Source organism: Homalodisca vitripennis, chromosome 3, assembly GCF_021130785.1.
Source record: "Homalodisca vitripennis isolate AUS2020 chromosome 3, UT_GWSS_2.1, whole genome shotgun sequence".
Taxonomy (NCBI): Eukaryota; Metazoa; Arthropoda; class Insecta; order Hemiptera; family Cicadellidae; genus Homalodisca; species Homalodisca vitripennis.
In genome coordinates this window covers 78,999,391-79,019,979 of record NC_060209.1, presented here as the reverse complement: position 1 = coordinate 79,019,979, position 20,589 = coordinate 78,999,391, and the positions used below count along the sequence as shown (strand labels likewise).

Sequence of the window (20,589 nt, the reverse complement as noted above, 5' to 3'; positions counted from 1 at the left end):
CCACATAGAAATACGAGAATACGTGTACGCTCACTTGGCGGCAAAATGGGTCTCTGGAACTGAATTAGCTAATAAATTTAAAAATTCATATGTCTGGAACCATTTGTCAGAACCAACTGAAATTTTGGATTTTATCCTATCTAAATGCCTACATTATGTGTACAAAATTTCATTAAAATCTGTGACGGGTGGGTGTCGACCCCTGGATGACTTGGTGTGGAATGGCCCTATTTTATATTTTTCCTAGTCTCTACATTTGTTTATAGAATAAAATTTGTAGAAACACATACCTATATGTAGTCAAGAAAAGTTTGCACTTGTTCTTCTAGTAAAATTTTCTAGGTTTCTATCACTTCAGTGTAAAAAAAACAAACTTAAAAATTACATTAGAATAAAGCTACTCAATAGGTTTCAGCAATCATCTTTCATTATAAAACAGAGAGAATATTAGAAAATAACAGCTATGTTTAGTGGCCAGTGGTGCTGGCCTTACAAGCTATGAATGTCTTTTATATCTTAGCCAGTATAGTTGGACATACGAGCTGAGATAACATTACAGCAAAAAATAATCTGCATGGCAGCAGCCAGTAGAGCTGGCCATACAAGCTCTAAGGACAAATTATAAATATTGCCTTCGAGTGCATAAGGTTAATAATATTCATAATGCTCTCTTGGATAAAAAGTGGTCTGCAGCGAGATCTGAAATCTGCCTTTATACCAATTCTGATAGCTTTTCTTTTTACTAACAAAATACTGTCCAAGATTTTATCCGCAAAAGCAGACTATATGAGAAGATATTTTGGAACAAAGTGTGATATGCCATTCTTAAATAGTCTTTAGAAACTAATGGTCTTAAATGCCTTAACAGAAATACAACTCTACTTAGTTTTTTTAAATAAAGGCGGAGGCACATTAAAAACCCTAAAAGTTTTAACAATGAAAGAGGGAATTTAATGTATAAAAAATTATGTAGTTTGTGGTAAGTAGGTATTTATATTTATTAGTATTTGGGAGGTATAGGTATTTATATAGCAAATGTTCATAAATCTTAATAAAAGCATATGCAAGAAATTAAGATTTTCAGTTGGGTCTCCCCTTAAGCCACACTATAACGCATAACATTAAAACCAAACAATAACATCGTGAACATTCAAGAGATTTTCATACCACAATGACTATTTAGTTAAAATTATGTTCTTGTTAAATTATGTACTGAAATATTGATGAAATAGTAAACATTTTATGACACGTACATTAATAAAACTCACACTGACTTACACACACTGAACCAAATCTAAGGACATCACTATATTGTTAGTGAGCATGTAATAAATGGGTTAGATAAATTGTACATAATTAATCATTTCAGTGCCAACGTCTGGATAACATGTGTGAATTACCACTGTTTGGGGTAACCGGACGTTTTAAAAACATGCATAAATTGCCAGTGTGTTAATGATTACCTAAAGTACACAAACACAGGTGATCAATCTGTAACAATGACAAAAGTGTACTCTTAAGCTGGCCGGTCGTCAATGACGTCGTAGCTGAGACGCTTTGTTTTCAGTTGTCAATCTGCTGTTTTGGCGAGTGCTTTGTTAGAATGTTGTGGTTATGTTTATGTTTGTTTATAATTGGGCGGCTGAAATGCAAAGTGGTCTAAGTCATACAAACCTGTTTTGAGATAATTGATGTTTTAGATTTTTTGCAATAATTTTGTAATGACTGACGTTAGTTAAACAATTATTTTTTAGTTACTTTTGTACAATAATCTTTTATTTTTTAAAGCATATAACGTTTTTTTTTAGCGTGTTTTTCCTTAACGCTATAGCCAAAAAACTGACTTAGACACTTTACCTTAAGTCCTAAGTTTTAATACCAATTTTTAATTAATTAGATGGGTAAAAGTGGTCTAAGTCAGGACTTAGACCACTTTACCGTAAAACGTGACTTAGATCACTTTGGCTTACGTTAGTTGATACTTTTAGCTATCTGGGAAAATGAAAAATAAAAAAAAACTGGTTAAAAATAAAAAGTAGCTTACTTTATTACAGTTCAACTTGTATAAAAAGACATGATAGGCCTATATCAGATAAAATGTTTTTTTTAATCAATGTTTTCGTCTTGCTCTGGTTCAGCCACCTCTTCCAGAAGTCCAATGTCCTCAACATCATCACCTGTGATCAAGTTATGGTAGAACTCATGATGAACGGGTGGAATATAGTCCAAAAGGTCTAACATATCCCTTATTCTTCTCTTTAGTCACAGGACGGGGAGCATTGTACAAGTGACTTTGTTCAATCAACCCAACAGGTATTTGGTCATTGTTTCGATTTTTCTTTGTCTTTTGTTTCGACCAAGCGAGAGAAACTGATTCAAACTGTACATCTTTCTGTAGAGTTTCCTTGTAGAAAAGGACAAAAGGTTCTTCTCTGATAAAATCTGATCCACTGGGTTTTCAGCCAGTTGAATTTTCCTTTATCAACGTTCACTGACCGTTTAGTTACAGCATCAACTAACTCCGTGGTGGAATAGAAGTCCTCTCTGTCCATTTTTGTTAAGTGAAACGGATTCTTACTTCGGCATTTCAGGATGGCCTCATTCCACTCATTTGGGGAATAAATTACCTGTAGCTTTTTCTGCGCATATAGGACTCGATTGAAGCAAAGTCCGTGTCATTTGGTAAAAATGATATGGCCACTTACCATGTATTTCAAATCAATTACATCGATAGACGTTTCCATCTGTGTCAACTTTTGCATAGCAAGAGCAAAGTTCCAATTTCTGTTTTGTCCAGTACATGTATCGCTGTACATAACAATATGTTTGCAATCTTTAGCCCTTGATAGCAAGTGCTTGGTTACGCAGGAACTAATCTCTTGGGAACCACGGGAAGCTTGGGTTTCGTCCCATGTGTACATAAACCCTAACCCATTTTTTAGTTCGTGACACCCTAAATTGTACAAATACATGTTTCGCTTATAATAAGCTATACCAGTAGTAAAGTCTAGGAAATGGTAAAGCTTTTTCTAGGTCAAATGTGAACGCATAATAGTTTGGATCATCTTTTGATTGCTTTGCGTCTTCGTCCTTTGCTGACCTAGCAGCTTCTGCTTTTCTTAAATGCAGTTCATGCATTGCTTTCAAATGTTGTTTTTCCTGCTCATTTTGTAATACGTTCAATTTATTTTTAACACATCGCATTTTCCGCAAGTATCTTTTAGAGGGGAATGAAAATGTAAGTTGAACTCAGTGTTAAATGTGCGACGATACACCACCTCACTGACAGGATCGCCTTTCCCATTACAGTATTCTAAATACGACTTGTACATAGCAGTGATGGTCAAGTGTGATGGTAAATACTTTCTGTTAAGGTTTTGAGTCCTAGTATAATGCGATTGGTACGCAGGAAAAGAGAATATATGTTCCCTAACAACATTCATACGATCAACAGCAATTTTGTTGGCTGGAACATGACAGCCACGTTCGCCCAATCCAGGTGCTTTTCCATCTTTTAGCTTCTTCAAGGATCGCGTCAATCGACCGTGGGTGATCTGAAAGGTGTCAACAAAATACTGTCTACAAACATTGATGTTGTTGCCATCCACATTATGAATGTAAAAAATGGTTGGACGAGAGCTCTTGTTTGGGCGGAACCATCCCTTGGCCGACGACATTTTGGGATTTCTTGCTTAAACCAAGCCACACAAATAGGCATTTTGCAATTTGAAAGATCCCAACATCCAAAAAACTGAAAAAGTATGTTTCCTTGTTTCTTCATCAATGTTATTGTCACATTTCTTTTTGCACAAGCACGGAGTATTTCTAAATAATTTTGCTACAACTGTTTTACCTTTCTCTGTTTTATAGGACGAACCAGAATTCCTTTGCTTCTTTCTAATTTGTCGCTTGCCTTTCTCTTCTTTGACGTTTTCGTGTCCTTTTGGGTGGCTCTTCTTGAACAGCAACTGGAATCATTTCATCATGTCCTTCGCCATCACCATCACCTGCAGAATTTTCAGGGTTTCCAGAGTGCCGAGAGTCATCTGTAAACAAAAAACACATATTCGTTTATACAGATTGAAACTATAGCTGTACGCTCTAAAAAAGTACCTAGTAATGTGTAGATCTAGGCCCAGCCCGGTACAAGTTTTGAGGTTAGGTTCATAATTATTTATTTTCTTACCTGAACTAAATTCATCAGAAGGTTGGAAGTCATCTGATCCTGAGTACTGAAGAAACGCTAGGCTCAACTAGGTGTATCATCGTCTTCCATCACCGTGAACTTTATAAACACAACAATAATTGGCAAAAGAAAGCAACTGTTTCAGCCTCAGCTGGTATGACAAGGTGAATGAACAAATCGATTTCAGGCAAACTGGTCTAAGTCTGACTTAGACCACTCTGCCGGCCGAATATACAGCTGACATCAGTCAGGCACAGTAAGCTTCTGCGCTCTAGCGGATTTTTAGGCGAACTACGACTTGGGTCTCTTTGCCATAAAATGAAATCAAGCTGCTGGCAATCCAAATATGGACCATAAGTCAAAATGACAAAAAAGTGACTTAGACCACTTTGCCTTTCAGCCGCCCAATTGTAATATAACCAAATTGTGAGTGTATGAATTTAGACATGTAGTGAATTATGAAATGTTCAAGGTCCCCACTGAGTGACAATACTATTAGAAGAGTAGTGGAGGAAGAGTACCTAAATGACAATTTTGTAATATTTCTTTTATCATGTATATATTTGTAACTAGCCAAAATTATATTAGGCCTATTCTATTTTGTTCTATCCTTTAGTGTTATACAGTTATTATTAAGGCTATCACTCATAAGAAAAATAGTAAAGTCACTAAAGGATTTGGACATTTGGTAATCAAGATATGCATTTAAGTTCCCTATAAAAAAGTAAGTGGCCGGCGTCAAAAAATGCTATAAGATTTTATTTTATTTTAGATGATAATTTGGAAAAAAAATTAGTGGACATGTTTAAAATTATAGAATGCCTTTAGTGTGCTTGACTTATGTATGTATTGGCAAGAGTAATATTTCTACTAAAAAAACTAAAATTGTATACAAGTCTTAATCTTGTCATTAGTGCATTTTACGCTTTCTTTAATGTACACCTTCTGTATGGGGTTTTACTGTGGGGCAACTCTAGTGGAGCCAAGACTGTGTTTAAGTGGCAAAAGAAAGCCATACGCTGCATAGTAGGAATTAGTGACAATGAGTCCTGTAGGCCATTTTTTGAAGAACTGGGTATACTTACACTTCCATGTATATATATATATATATATTACACAGTTTAGTTTTTGTTAAGGAAAATCTCGACTCTTTCAATCTTAGAAGCTTTAACCATGAACACAACACTAGAATTAAAAATACAATTGATGTGCAATATGCTATGTTAAGTAAAACTCAACAGAACTATGCAATAACCGGAGCTAGGCTATTCAATAAGTTACCATTAAGTGCTAGATCAATTTCTGTTGGTAGGTTTAAGAATGTTGTTGCAGAGTGGCTCAAGAGAAAAACATTTTATTCTGTAGATGAGATTTTTAATGCTAATTTTAGTGACTTACAATTTAAACAATTTTAAACTTTTAATATAGATATAGATTGTATTTATTTTAGGCTCTGTAGGCCTACTTACTGATATTTTTAATATCATATTTGACTTTGTCAATACAATTTTGTAATTGTTGGACGACAATAAAATGATTCTGATTCTGACTTTATTGAGGTTGAGAATTTTGATGGTATTTATTTGAGTGTCGAACCTTAAAATAAAAAAATTAAGAGTTTATTGTTATCTTTTATTTTTTTTATTATAAGATGGGAAACATCCCCAGGATATATTTGTATGTGTGTTTATTTCTTTTAGTTACCAGATTATGAAACATTTTCAGATTTGGTTTCCAATAGTAACAAGATAAAAAAATAATAGTAATAGTTTCAGGGAAATTACATAGTTGCTACCAAAATTGCAGCTTTTTGTAAAATAATTATAAGCATTTAATAATTAATGTGTTAAGAACTGTAACAGTATAAAAAACTTGTAGTTTTGGATGACTGCTGACATATTTGGTACACATATTTTAAAGTTTTTAAAACGTACATTTTATTTTTTCACATGTAGATGGTTAAGAAAACAATTCACTGAAGTAAAATCCAAATATAGTCCTATATGTATGAAATTTCAATGTAGATAAACACTATCCATAACATAATAAAACATATGTCATACTATAGAAACATATAGTGGTGACCGACATGATGTAGTTTTCATTGCAGTAGCTGATGACATGTGAATCAGATTGTTCCGAATGTGTTTAATGGGCTAGTAGGGTCATAGCCATAGCTCAAAAGGTGCTGTCCTGATTACACATACGTTCTTTAACATATTTTTACTCTAGGTGCATATTGTATAAAAATATTAGCTATTTTATTAATTGTTATTGTATGATGGAATAAACTATATTTCATTACAGGTCTCCCAATAGGGATGATAGAGGAGGCCGAGACCGTGAAAGATCCCGCAGAGGAGACAGGCCAAGTAGGTTCTCTGGAGGCCCAGGCGGCGGCGGTGGTGGTGGAGGTTTTCGAGACAGAAGTCCTATAAGAGGAGATAGAAGGAGAGGCCCTTCAGATAGACGAGTCTATGTTTCTAACATTGCTTACGAATTCCGTTGGCAAGAGCTGAAAGATCTTTTCAGACAAGAAGGTGGGTTACTAAAAGTGATTTTTACAATATCATTGTAATATATTGTCATATTATTGTTATGTATGTAGTGGGAAAAGTCTGTTTTCTGCACAACCATACTCCATTTCCATGAGACTCACTGGATTGAAATTATTTCAATTTTAACACATTTTTAATTTCAGCCAGACACATCTTAATAATTTCAACTTAATTTGTCATTTATAGCATTTTTTGTATGCTATATTTATACCTTTACATGCAAAACAAATTTATATTGAATCTGTAATTATAATCTTTTATTTTTAAATTAAATTTTACTTAAATATATGCTATATACTACCCACTTTAAAAAATGATTTATTGCCACTTATCTGCTTTACACAAAACACATTAACAAATGTGTAACTGTGTGATATGTTGATTAACATTCCTCCAGACAAAGTCCATCCTCATATTGTGGACATCTGTAAATATGAAATGTGTCTCTTCTTCTACCATATTTATTGTGGTGTACCATTCCGCACTTCTGGCAGGAAAAGAAAAACATACCTTGAGATTGTACTTAAACTCAAGTAAGCACACCTATCTCAATGGGGGTTGCATCAATTAATTAAATGTGTTCGGGAAAAATATACACTTAAATTCATCTGTAGTATGTATTATCCGCTACAATTATGTAGACTCCATCACACACAGGAATTATTTAACTGTGTCCTGTATGCCAGTGATAACGCATGGGTTCTGAACCTTCTTAATTGTTCGGCAACATCATTCATGAATGGTTTTCTGAGACTTAATTTTCATGTTTCTAAGGGCTGCTTGGTTATCATACTGAATTTTAAAAACAAATTAGGTTGGCTCAATAATTCCCCATAAATATTTTAATTGGAAACATCACATCTTTTTTGAGGCTTTGGTACTTTCCAAGTGCTGACATTTTTTCAATAAAATAACTGCTAGATCCCTAGGTGAAGGCTGTGGCAACTGCATAGAGGAGTGTCTTGGAACTGTTCTTGGTACTTCAGATTGAAACCTTTTTAAAATTTCTGTACTAGTTGTAATCATAATGTTAGGTGGTCAGTATTGTTGGGTTTAGATTTCCTAATCTTGAATGTGTTAAGAATCACAATATTTAGCAAATTCTTGAAGACTAATGTACCATTAATTGCCTATTTTTCTTTCCTGTTAATACAATTTGATCACTAAGGTCTATACTTCCCATATTTTTATTATATTCCACTAATACCTGATTTTGAAATCTCTATTATTGACAGTGCATGTAATCATTTCTACTTGATAAGTACTGTACTGATGAGAGAAACAACACACTTGTCTTGTCACACTACTTGGCAATGGATCCATCATCCAACTGTACAACTTGTACTACTCCTTATTTATTTTAGACTTCAGGATATCTTTTGTCACTCTTGGCTTTCATTTTTATGATTCCACACAGTTAGTTTTTCTAGTTTTTGCCAAGTAAGGCTGTTGTAACAATTACCATTCATGAGATAAAGCCCTTGCCTATTAAGTTTTGTACCAGTACTGGAATTATATATTTACTTTTTTGTGTTTGTGAATGTTTGAAAGGACATGTGAATCACATTTCAAGTATAAGCTGTTGAGGATTCACTTGTCTAATGTTTATGATTTGTATATTTCAAATGAAACTTTCTTTGAGTTTTATTTTTTTGGTTGTAGGCCTACTGAACCGATCTTGTGTATCGGTAAAATCATGGTCTTGTACCAAAAGTTTGTGTGCACCACAGACCTCTGGCCTGCAATGCTACTCTGCAGTCTGCCCCACGGTAGTACTGTGTAGATAATTGTTTGTTGTCTTTATTTTGCTGAATTGGATAAATATAATTTCCATCACATCACATAATGGAAAATTAATAGCTATACATGAATTATGTCATCATGTTGAAAGGCACAGAAATACACACTAAGAACAAAACCTCTGGCACACAATTTGCGTGGTCACTTCAACTTCATGGCATTTCCTGCGAATGCAGTGGGTGACAAAACTGTCACCATTACATTCTGAGTAAGGGTTAAATAAAATATTCTAAAGTGTGTATGGGATTGAAAATGGACCAGAAAATCAGGAAGTTTTCAACCAGGTAAAACCAGGAATTTGTGAAAAAGGTTTTGAGTGAGCACTCTGTGAGGAAATAGCCAATACCTATGTAGAATTAAGTGATCACGGACTGAGCTCTGAGGTTTTCACACGACATACACTACATACGGCTACATCACTGTCCGGTGAAGCTTAAATAGAATAGGAAGCTGTCAGTGCTATGCAGTATAGAGTGTATTGCTTATGCAATTATAAATTGAGTTAATTGTTAACAGTGAATGTGTATGTTAAACATATGCCAATTGTAACTCAATACGTTAATGTTTTTGCAGTAAAGTATGTTATTATAATAGTTACAATAAACCTAGGCTTAATTAACACTTTTACCGTATCACCGGTCTGTGAGACCGGAGGGGAATTTCATGTTTCTGAAATTGGCACTTCTGGTGTTCGGTTGTCCCCTCCACGCTCAGTAGCTGTCAACCGGTCTCTCCTGAGCCGTTTTTGATTGGTTTTAGTTTGTCTAGGGTGTTTGACCTTGAATCAGTCCAGTTATTTTGTGAGCGCTATGGTCTACTGTACCGGACGATACGGTTACTGTAACTATTCTACCGGTCTGTCATACCGGGTGATAACGGATAAAGTTTGAATAATTATTAAGTGTTTGTATATATTAGTTTTTATGTTTTATTATAACTTGTTATAATCATGAGTGACTTGGAAATTTTAAGAGTGAACTATGGAAGATTTAACGAGCGACTTTTACAACTCCTACATAACGTTGAAGGGGATGATAGTGACGATGAACCTGTTGACGATTCAGATGAAGATCCAAACTATGTAGTGTCTGATAACGAACTAAATCAAAGTGAAAGTGAGATAGTTTTGCTGTTGATAAACCCCAACTGGAAGATGAAGATGACATCCACTATAGTGTCGAAAATTATTTGGTTCAGGAATCTGAAGACGACTTTTTTTGGGGGAAAGATGGTAGCGTATGGTGCAGAAAGGAGCCACCCAAGCAGCGCAGAATACCTCAACATAACATTATGAGGGGACCATTACCCGGGCCTACTGCAAGAGCAAGAGTCTTAGGTAACAATCCACTCATTACAAGATTTGAATTCATAAAACGTCTGACCTTAAAACTTATAAAGCCTCACATGACAAGACGCCTAGAAATTCAAAGTTTGCCAAAAGACATTAGACGCGTCATCACGGAGTACGTTGGAGAAACAGAATCTGCAAATCCTAATAAATGTGTTCCTAGTGACAAACTGGAAAAAACGGAAGACATGTTCCAGTGCCCAGTTGCTAAGGAAAGAAAAACCAATTACAAATGTATCAAATGCGGACAACCCATCTGTTTGGAGTGCAGCAGAAAGTTGTGCATTCCATGATTGTGTTCAGAATATCTAAAATTTGTTGATACTTTTTTTTGTATGTACTTATGTTTTTTTAAAGTTTTAATTGCTTTGGTAAAAATGTATGTGTATTTCTGATACTTGTAAACAGGGTTCCCACCCGATCGTGAAAACCGTGAAACCGGGAATAAGCCGTGAATTTTCGTTCACCGTGAAAAAACCTTAAATAAGCACGTTGAATTTTGTTTACATACCGTGAAAAATCTCTACAACTTTTGAATAAATAAAAAATCAACACGGGTCTGTCGTCAGACGATCATATGGGAAAGTTGACCTTCGCTATTGCAAAGTAAAAAGTAGCACGCAATGTAGGGGATAGACCACGAAGTTTGACAGGTGCTGCTATCTGAGCGATTTTACTGATAATATGGTTTATAAACAAATGAGGAAAAGGAAGGGCCGGTGGGAGATGACGCTTCCGGCTCAAATCACGTGAGGCCTGTCTTTGTCTGTCGCCAGGTTCCGGGCCTTGGCTATGGCTACGCTACGCGGCTGTAAACAAGTCATTCTCTGATTGAACGCGAGATTAATAACACAATTTAATTACTTGATAGATTGTCCGTTTAATGTAAACACTTTTCGTATTGGAGTTTTATTGTATCAGATATAGTCTATTATTGTTTTCATAAAATAAAAAAAAGTATACAAATCCTTAATCTAATGTAAGGAATCTCAAACTCAAACTCAAATTTCTTTATTGACAAAACACAATATGGTGTCATACAATGGCGTCATGTACAAAATAGGATTGTTCCATTCAACAAATAAAAAATAATACTAAAGTAGTCATATTTTAAGAACAACAAGGTACGGTACATGACCATAACAATAACTTTAAACATGATCATAGGTGACCTTTCACCTTAGACTACTACTATCGTTGAGGAAGTCCCTGACTCTGTAGTGGCACTTCACCTCCAACAAGTTCTTTACCCCTTTAGCAAACGATTTCCCGTCACCTTCTGCCTTAAGGGTTTCGGGAAGAGCATTGAACAACCGTATACCACTAAACCGCAATTGCCTTTCAAAGAAACTGGTCTTGTGTGGAGGGATCTGAAGGTTATTGGAATGTCTGAGATGGTAAGTGTTGGAGTTGTGGGATTTTCTGAACAGGAGGGGATTTTTATGGATATAAGTGAGACAACTATGGATGTAAATTGATGGAAATGTGAGGATTTTGTGTGTTCCTTGAAAAGAGGTCTGCAGGATGATCGGCTAGGTTTGCTGAAGACAGCTCTCAATGCCCTCTTTTGAAGTTTAAAAATAAACCCCGTGCGCGTGCTTTCACCACCCCAAATCCCGACTGCATATGACAAGTACGGATAAACCTAACCCGTAATATGCAGCCAGTTGTCACTCGAGTGTCAGCGATCTTTGAGAGATTCCGTATTACGAAAATAGCCGAACTAAGCTTTCTGCAAACGAACTCAATGTGGTCATGGAATTTGAGCCTGTTGTCAATATGAACGCCGAGGAATTTGCTCACGGCACACGGAGAGATCTCGTTCACTCCCCACAGATATTGCAAGCGGCTCGGAACTCACCGAACCACTTATGGAAAATTCCATGAGATTTGTTTTAGAGCCATTCAGTTTGAGCTCATTTTGTTCAAACCAATGCACAATCTCACAAACCTTCTCCGATGTCAAGGTCCGAAGACTTAACTGATTCGGAGCTCTTACCGTGAGTGATGTGTCATCCGCAAACAAGCAAATCCTGGCATTGACACCAGACACAATCCTCGGGAGGTCGTTGATGAAGAGCAAAAAGAGGACAGGACCCAAAACTGAGCCCTGTGGAACGCCCCTAAGAACACCAGCTGAGATTGAGTTGGCTGACCTACGACACCCAAAGACATCCGAGTACCGTATCTGAACAGACTGAGTCCTCCCTGTTAAGTATGATGAGATCCAGGAATGTGGTACTCCTCTTACTCCAAGTCTGTCAAGCTTCTCCATCAGTAAGCCATGATTGACCATGTCAAATGCCTTAGTAAGGTCGAAAAACAAACCTACGAAGGCCGGATCTCCTGAGTCCATGGCTTGAGCCAGAGATGACACAACAAAGTTCACGGCATCCATCGTGGATTTTCCCTCTGATGAAACCAAATTGTTTGAGGAGAAAGGACATTATTCTTGTCTATAAAGGACAAGAATCTCTCGAGAAAAATCTTTTTCAATTACCTTGGAGAAGGTTGGACAAGAGGGAAATCGGGCGATAATTTACTGCAATCCTCCCTTTTAACCCTTTTTTGTGCAGTGGTCGAATGATAGCATGCTTCAAAACATCCGGAAAAAACGCCTTCTTGAAAAGATTCATTCACAAGAAAGGCCAGCAGTGGTGATATCAAGTCATGGATCTGTTTCAAGAGTTTAGAAGAAAATACCATCAGATCCGCAAGATGGCTTGGATTTCATAGCAAGGATGACGCGTGATATTTCCTCTGCCGACGTTTGTGAAAGGAAGAAGGAGTTCATTATTGTCTGCATACTAGTGAAGATGAATGTAATAGCAGCAGTGTTACCACAAATCACATCTGATTGTGTTTGTCCTACAACAGCAAAATATTTATTGAATATATTGGCAACTGTTGTAGGATCTGTAATATGGGTATTATTTTCGTCCAATAATTGAATGTTCAAGTTCTTCTTGGAATTTGAAGACTTTTGGTTGTTTATGATTTCCCACACTGCTTTGCTTTTATTAGAGGAGTTGGCAATCTTGGTCAGTACTTGATCTGATTTGATTTTCCGAATAGCCTTCCTGTAATCTCGTCTCTCATTCCTATACAATACTCGTGAGGGATGGGATGAATCGAAATCCTTTGTTATTGAGTGCAAAAACTGCAACCTATCCCGCATATGTAAGATCTCAGGGTTTGTGACAGAGCAACCGGCAGACTTTCTAGGACAAATCCTAGATTTTACCAAAGGGAAACAAACCTCAAAGTAGTGATTGATGACCCTGAAGAACTCCTCAAATTTGTCGTTGACATTCTCTGTGCTAAGCATGTCAGCCCACATATTTCATTACTTAAGTAATGTCTAAATGTCTGGACATTCTGTGGCGAGAAACGGCGAGACCACTTATACTGAGAGCTATCGAGGACCACTGGTGACAACCTTACTAAGGCTTCCTGGCCGTGGTGGTCTGACAAGGCAGTGACAACAACTTTGCTGCTTATCCCGTGTGTATCAATGTTAGTAAAAATGTTGTCGATTGCGGTTCTGGAGTTTTTGAACTCTCTTGTGTACGATGAAATTGTACACCTGAGACCGTAGGATCCCATTATATGTATAAAAGTTTCTACTTGAAGGCCTTGAACTCAAGACATCATGTTGAAGTCCCCGAGCACTATGATTTTTCGAGATTTACTCAGCAGTTTTTCAAGACATTGGCTGATTGAGTTAAAAAAGGCTTCGCAGTCATATCCCGGGCTTCTATATACCGCCAGTACAAAAAGGGGATTCCTCATGTTGAAGACGTATTCTTGCTGCGGCCATCTGACAATCGTCCTCAGAGCAAAATCGGGAAACATCGACATGATCACCTTGCAGTTTACTATCCATCAGAATGCAAACTCCTCCTTCTGCCTGAAATTGCAGCAAAAAGCAGAAACGCTTGTGTAACCTGGCAAGTTAAAAACTTCGAACTGCGCTTGCGTAAGATTGTGTTCGGAAAGACACAAGATATCCGGCGGCTCGCACTCCAGATGAATTTGGAGTAGGTCAATATTGGAACGTATTCCACAAATGTTCTGGTGAAATACATTTAAGAAACATTTTTCCCGACCCTGCCGCCGAGAAAGAGCTGGATGATGGTGCTATCCCCTTGGCTGTCGGACTCGACCCCCGTACAAAAAATGGCTGGCCTCAACTCCCGAGTTGACCCACACCCTCCGCCGGGCAGAACCTTCAGGAGTTTCTCGCGGTGAACTCTCCGCACCGAAAGCGCCCGAGCCAAACCGAGAGTTATACCATATTCTTGTACGGAATTTAAATTACATTTTAACTTAATTTCATTCTATTAAATCCCTTATTTATTTAAATATTAATGAGAAAAATGCTATTCAGTACGATATCTATATCGTTGTGTGTAATGACTGTTAACACACAATGTAATAATTATAAAAAATTTTAATTTATGGTGGACAATAAATTGAATTAATTTAGGGTCTTGCGTAAATAAATAGTATAATAATGTGACGGAGCAGAACCTACACGACACATATCAATTAACGCAGCGAGACCATAACTTTATAGGCCTATATAACTGTTTTAATTACCAGTAAGGTCGTTTGAGAAAACAATTTTATTTTTCATCTCTTTAGATATTAAACGGTAGTGATATGCGTTTTCCTTATCAATAATATTTTTTATGATTCCTAAGCTGCATGGATATTACGAGTGTACACGGTTTAAATCTTTTATGGTGAATGTGTGTTTTAAATTGTAATAATGTATTAGTAAAATATTACAAATGAAACGTCATGTTATAAAAACTTTAGAAAAAAAAACCATTGCATTTTTTTCTAACCAGGAAACAACAAACGGTCGAGTAACTTTGTAGTGTTAAGCTTTTATTACTACAAAACTACAAATCGAGGAAGTCGTCCAAGTATAATTTTGTCGGGTTCCATACGACTACGTTAACGCTATTAATCATTTCATGCAGATGAAAAATAATATCGTACAAGGTTCATTTATTGTAATGTGGTGCAGCGATGTTATGGTAAAAATAACCTTTGTTGTCTACTGTCAATGAGAGTGGAAGGGGAGGGGTATATCGTGTACTCCACTCCCCCATCCTCGGACAACAGCTGGTTTTCATGTCTCAACAGAAAGATTTGTTTCCCCAGCTCGGTCACTCCAATCTTATTCTTATTGTGAGAATGATATAAAGATTTAAAGCTTTTCATTCAACTCATTCTGACACTTTTCTCACGGAAATTCTTCTGTTGAAAGAGGCTTCTTCTGTCAACAAACAGTGTATAGTTGAAAACTTGAAGGAGGAGAGTTTAGTCGCGTTGAGAAAAAGTTTGTGACGGCATATCAGCAGCAGGAGGATTGGAGGCAATGGAAATCACTAATGAATTAGTTCATGCTGCCAAAAATTCCCACGCCCACTACTCGGAGCACTTGGCAAAACAACGAGAAGAAATGAAAGACAAAATTAATTCTGAGAAAGAGAGGGAAGCAAGCTGCAATAGAAAAAAAAGAATTGGAAGCACAAAAATTCCAGGTTTTGTCCGACGCCAGGAAAAGGGCAGCTGAGTTAGACGATAAGATACAGGAACTTAGCAAAAAGTGCAAAATCGTAATTCACTTTTATTCTAGACATTTTTATCAATTTCTTTATTTATGTGTACAAATATAATTTTTTTTTGTATAAACTGGTACCAAATAACTGTTCTTATAACAAGTTGTATATAATTTTTATACATTTAAAACGTTTATATGTTATTTTAATTTCAATAAAATTGCCTTTTCTTATGTACTAATTAAAATGTGAACCTGTGATTATGTGAAAATTTTCCTGTGGAAGAAATCGATCGAAATAATAATAATAATGTGTTAAACAAGAAAATAATTTAATAATCACGCAAGTGTACTTCATGGACTCAAACGAGTTAGCCTTAGCCAACGTACGAATCCTGTCACCCTGCATCTTGTCTAACCTGTGTCAACAAAGTTCTCTTCAGATTTCAACAAACTTGTAAGTTAAAGAAAATTATGAGCTATGTGCATGCTAATTATATTGAAATTTGTCTTTGTCATTGCTTTGATGACTGTTATGATGATGTTTTGTAAAAATAATATGCCTTGTTATATTCATTATGTAGCAAATCGCACATAAAATCGGGCGCTCGCCGCTCATTGCTTGCGTCGTAACCGAAGCCTATTGTTATTTCGTTCTTTTAGACGTTTTCCGTCAATTCCTGCACGACCAATGACATCGTTAGTCAAATGGAAAGAAGTTTTATATTGTATTTTACCGCTCTGCCGCGTCTGTAGTGTTTTACGTCTCAACTTCGCCCCTCTCCAACACGATTTTTTTTGTACCTGTAACGTTGTTTATGAAAACTTTCCGACATTGAATTTTAATTTTTTTAACCGTGAAAACCGTGAATTAGCCGTGAATTTGAGTATTTAGATTGAGTGGGAACCCTGTGTAAATACAGCTTTATACTATACCAGTATTCTAGAATATTATTTTCCATCCTAAATTCCCCAAATTATTAAATTTTATATTTTTTTGCAATTATAAAAATTTAAAAATTATTTATTGTAGTTTTGTTATCAATAGGGAATAATTGTAAATATATTTTGTGTTTAAATTTGAACTAAAAATCAAAAATAGCCCAAAAACAGCAAAAAACCTCCCTCAGGTCTGTGAGACCGGATGATACTGTAAGGGATTGTAATTTCATGATACGGTAAAAGTGTTAACTAATTATTCTCTCTTGACTGTTGTAATAATTGATATCTGTTTTGTTACAGTTGGTGAGGTAGCATTTGTGGAGCTGTTTGTAGATGAAAATGACAAACCAAGAGGATGTGGGATTATCGAGTTTGAATCAAAGGAGTTAGCTCAGAAAGCTGTAGAGAAAATGCACAGATACGAGCTCAAAGGCAGGAAACTAGTTGTGAAGGAGGTAAGAAATTATCTGATTTAGTTTTTAAGCACTATCACGAAATACTTTGTTTAAATGTTCAGCAATAACTGTCAAGTTTGTTGCATTAAATATCAAAAATGCTATTCTTTAACCATTTCAGTGCCAGACATTTTTTTTGAAGTGTTAGTCAATAATGCCAAAGGTATTTTTACAGGTGCCATCCAAAAGTGCTGTGATATTTTTAGCGATTTGCATATGGTATTTAATTAATTTAATTAATTATTTATTAATGTTGTAAATTTTGTATCTTATAATCATTTTATTTTATGTTTTAGGACTTTGACATTGAACGAGATAAGCAAGGCAGACCTGTTGGGAGAAACATGGGTGGGCGAGACCATGACGGAGGCGGTCGCCAGAGCATGGGGAACTCAAGGATACGAGAGCCAGACAGAGTGGGAATGGGTGGGGGAATGCCTGGAGGGATGGGTGGGGGAATGGGTGGGGGTAATGCGGGTATCCCTACCAGCAAGTGGGGTAACACCTACGGTCTGAGCCCTCAATTCCTGGAGTCACTTCACATTTCAAGCCCTCTTGTTACCAGGGTGTTTGTAGCCAATGTAAGTCAAATTTGTATCTACTCACATGTTAGTGTTATCCGCAACAGTACTTTAGTGTACGGTTTTCACAAACATTAATGTGGTTTTTGTTTTAGTTGGATTACAAAGTGGATGACAAGAAACTGAGAGACGTTTTCAAACTGGCCGGACGCGTGCACAATGCTGAGATTAGTGTCGACAAAGAAGGCAAGAGTCGAGGGTTCGGTGTGGTGGAGTTTGAACACCCTGTGGAGGCTGTCCAAGCCATCTCTATGCTTCACAACCAGATGTTGTATGACAGGCGGTTGTCTGTGCGGATGGACAGGGTGGAGAAGCCTGACGGCCCACCCAAACTGCCAGAGGGCCTCAAGGGCATCGGGATGGGACTTGGAGCGAATGGAACACCCTTGCAAGATGTCGCAAGTGAGTAGGTTATGATGAATAAAATTCTATATGATTCAGCATCAGTATAGAATTCACATTTTGTATTGCATATAACTGTGTTTTGGGAGTTAGTATTTATTTTATCTACCTTCAGAGTGGTCTGCATTAAAATTTTGGTAAATCTTTTAAATTTGCAGACATGTACGGTTGTAAATTGTTCTTTTGAGTGGACTCAGGCTTTTCAACCAAAGCGTGTTCAATTCATATATTCTGAAAAATGTTATTCTTTCTTAAACTTTATATTTGTATAAATATTATTCATCTTAGCAACTTTTAATGCATGTAAAGAGATGGGTAGCATAAATAAATGGATCCTGAAAATCATTGTTACTAATGTAGCTTGAAAGCAGCTTGGAGGGACATTTAGATCCTCAGAGGAATTTCTACATCAACAATGCATATAAAACATTGAAAATATGTATAAAATAAGGTGAATAGTATTTCTATACAATTTTAATATCAACCATTTTATAAGGAATAAATGTGGAGGATTTTTCACCTTGATTATACTGTACTGCTTTTATCCATTATGTACTTCTGATACTTATTGTTATATTTAAAGTGTTAACCTATGTTTATAGTTTTAATAAAATAATTTATTGTGATGGAATGCTTTCAATGTACAAATATAATATTTTGTATTATTTTATTACAAAACATTAAATGGACTATCTTGGATGTGATTTAGTTGTTGTTATCAGTGTTCTAAGACCAAGCAGACTATTATAAAAATATAGCTTCAGATTCACGAAAATTATGTCTAAATATTTTAAAATTCAGATATATACGTACATACATTAAATTTGTTTTTATATGATTTTTTCCAGGAAATCTTCCTAGCATTGCACAAAACATTCAACCTTCCATGAATCTTGCAAATGCAGTCTCAGCACCTTCTCTGACCACAGCTGCCTTAGGTAACTCCCATAGATTTAGTCCAGTAAAAGATGATATCTTTCAGTTTTGATTTATTTATAATTTTCTACAATCTTCTGGGTTTGATCAAATTCTTTATTTCTGAGCAAACAGTTTAGATGTTACATTGTTGATGGATAATCAGGAGGATTCTGTAAAGGAGAGTCACACATTTGCAAACCTAAAATAGAGGAATTCATAGAAAATCGCATGTTCTTAACATTCTAGGGCAAATTGTATCTGAGTTTAGAGTAAACCAATGAGTTATAAGGTCATGACAAAATAGTAAATCTAATTATTTAAATTATACTAAAGCAATTTACTACTTTGAAACTTTGTACATTTTGTGAAAAGATGAATGCATCTGTTTACACATTTTCAAATATAACTGATTACTTGAAAATACTTTTGTATTTATTATAGAACTTATCTCCTGTAAATTAGCTGTAAACTATACTTGTGATAATGCTAGTCCTGACCAACTGAATCTTCGTTTACCATGGTAATCATCAGAAAATAAAACTTATAAATGAGCTCTTATAAGCAGATCAACTTAAATTTAAATTTCTACAAGCTCCAGAGTTTAAAAGTTAGAGCATTTTGTACTTTATTATTTGTTACAGAAAATCTCCTGTTTTGCTATAATTCTTGATTACATTTTGACATTGAAACAACGAACACACCTCAAGGAAAAATTAACTGAACAGAGCTTATATTTAGTGTTATCAAATATCTCTTTATTCATGGAATGTTTGTTATGCATTAAACATTGAATAGCTTCAATAAAATTAAACTTATAACTAATCAATCCAGTTTCAGAACTAAAATTAAATAATAATAACTATATACGAGTACGTCACCAGCCAAAGCAATGAACTAACATCAGTCCCTTCTTTCAGCAAACTCCTGTAAATGAATGAAACAGCCTTTAAAATAAATATTCTTGTATTATTGTGAAGATCAATAATTTCAAATACCATAGCTACTGCCAAGGCTTCTTCTCCGTACCCTTCTGTTGCTATAATTTGATCTTGGTTGGTTTATGTCTGATATGCAGTGTTTTTATCAGCTGTTTTAGGTGAGCCTTCTTGTGAAGACTGATTCTCAGAAATCACCAGATTCACTTGTCTTGTCAGTTACAGTTGTCTCTGTGCTTGTCCTAAAGGTGGTTGCATTAGTTAATCAAAGTTAGCGATTTCTGTGAATTTTCTATGATAGATATCCTTTTCTTTAGATATGAATGTAAAACTGAAGAGAGTTGTGGTTTCTATTGAACTATATTTTCCTACATTAAACTAATATAAAATTACCTTTTTCAAATTTGTTCAGTTGCATTTAATCACCATATTACAATTTTTTCCATATCCAAGGTAGTGTTGGACACGGAAATGGAGTCTATTTGGAGATATATTTAGAAAATGTGTTTTTTTGCAGGGCCTTCAGCAGCCGCAGCCTTGGCAGCAAGAGGTAGTGTACTGTTACAAGCTATTAGTGTAGTCTGCAATGTCCATTGTTACAATGTTTTGCAGTGTCAATAATATACATTGTAATAGACAAGATACCTAATATAAACTTATTTTGCAGATCGGATATTTTGATAGCAGATTGTGGTCAGCCCAGTATGAACAATTTTGTTTACTTTTTACCTTCTCTCTTATAACTTAGGGGTATTGTTTTAGAAACAGAATCTTTTCAGATGATTATAACCTCGAGATACAGTTGGTCTTTAATTAAACATATTTTATTTTGCTACGAATAGGATGATTTGTGATATGATGATGATGATTCTTGATCTACTTATTCTTA

The 20,589-nt window shown here is 35.7% G+C and overlaps 1 protein-coding gene across 4 annotated transcripts in view; it reads left to right on the top strand.

Annotated features, from left to right (window-relative positions):
• LOC124357086 (myelin expression factor 2) overlaps positions 1-20,589 on the top strand; it is a 44,948-nt gene that overhangs the window by 12,393 nt on the left and 11,966 nt on the right. For 2 of the 4 annotated variants that reach the window (XM_046808509.1, XM_046808508.1), the window contains exons 2-7: positions 6,494-6,726; positions 16,710-16,864; positions 17,161-17,445; positions 17,541-17,847; positions 18,696-18,785; positions 20,218-20,250. In XM_046808509.1, the coding sequence (XP_046664465.1) occupies positions 6,494-6,726; positions 16,710-16,864; positions 17,161-17,445; positions 17,541-17,847; positions 18,696-18,785; positions 20,218-20,250 (1,103 nt within the window). The remainder of the gene's footprint in view (positions 1-6,493; positions 6,727-16,709; positions 16,865-17,160; positions 17,446-17,540; positions 17,848-18,695; positions 18,786-20,217; positions 20,251-20,589) is intronic. The other 2 variants (XM_046808512.1, XM_046808511.1) reach the window with 1 other exon arrangement.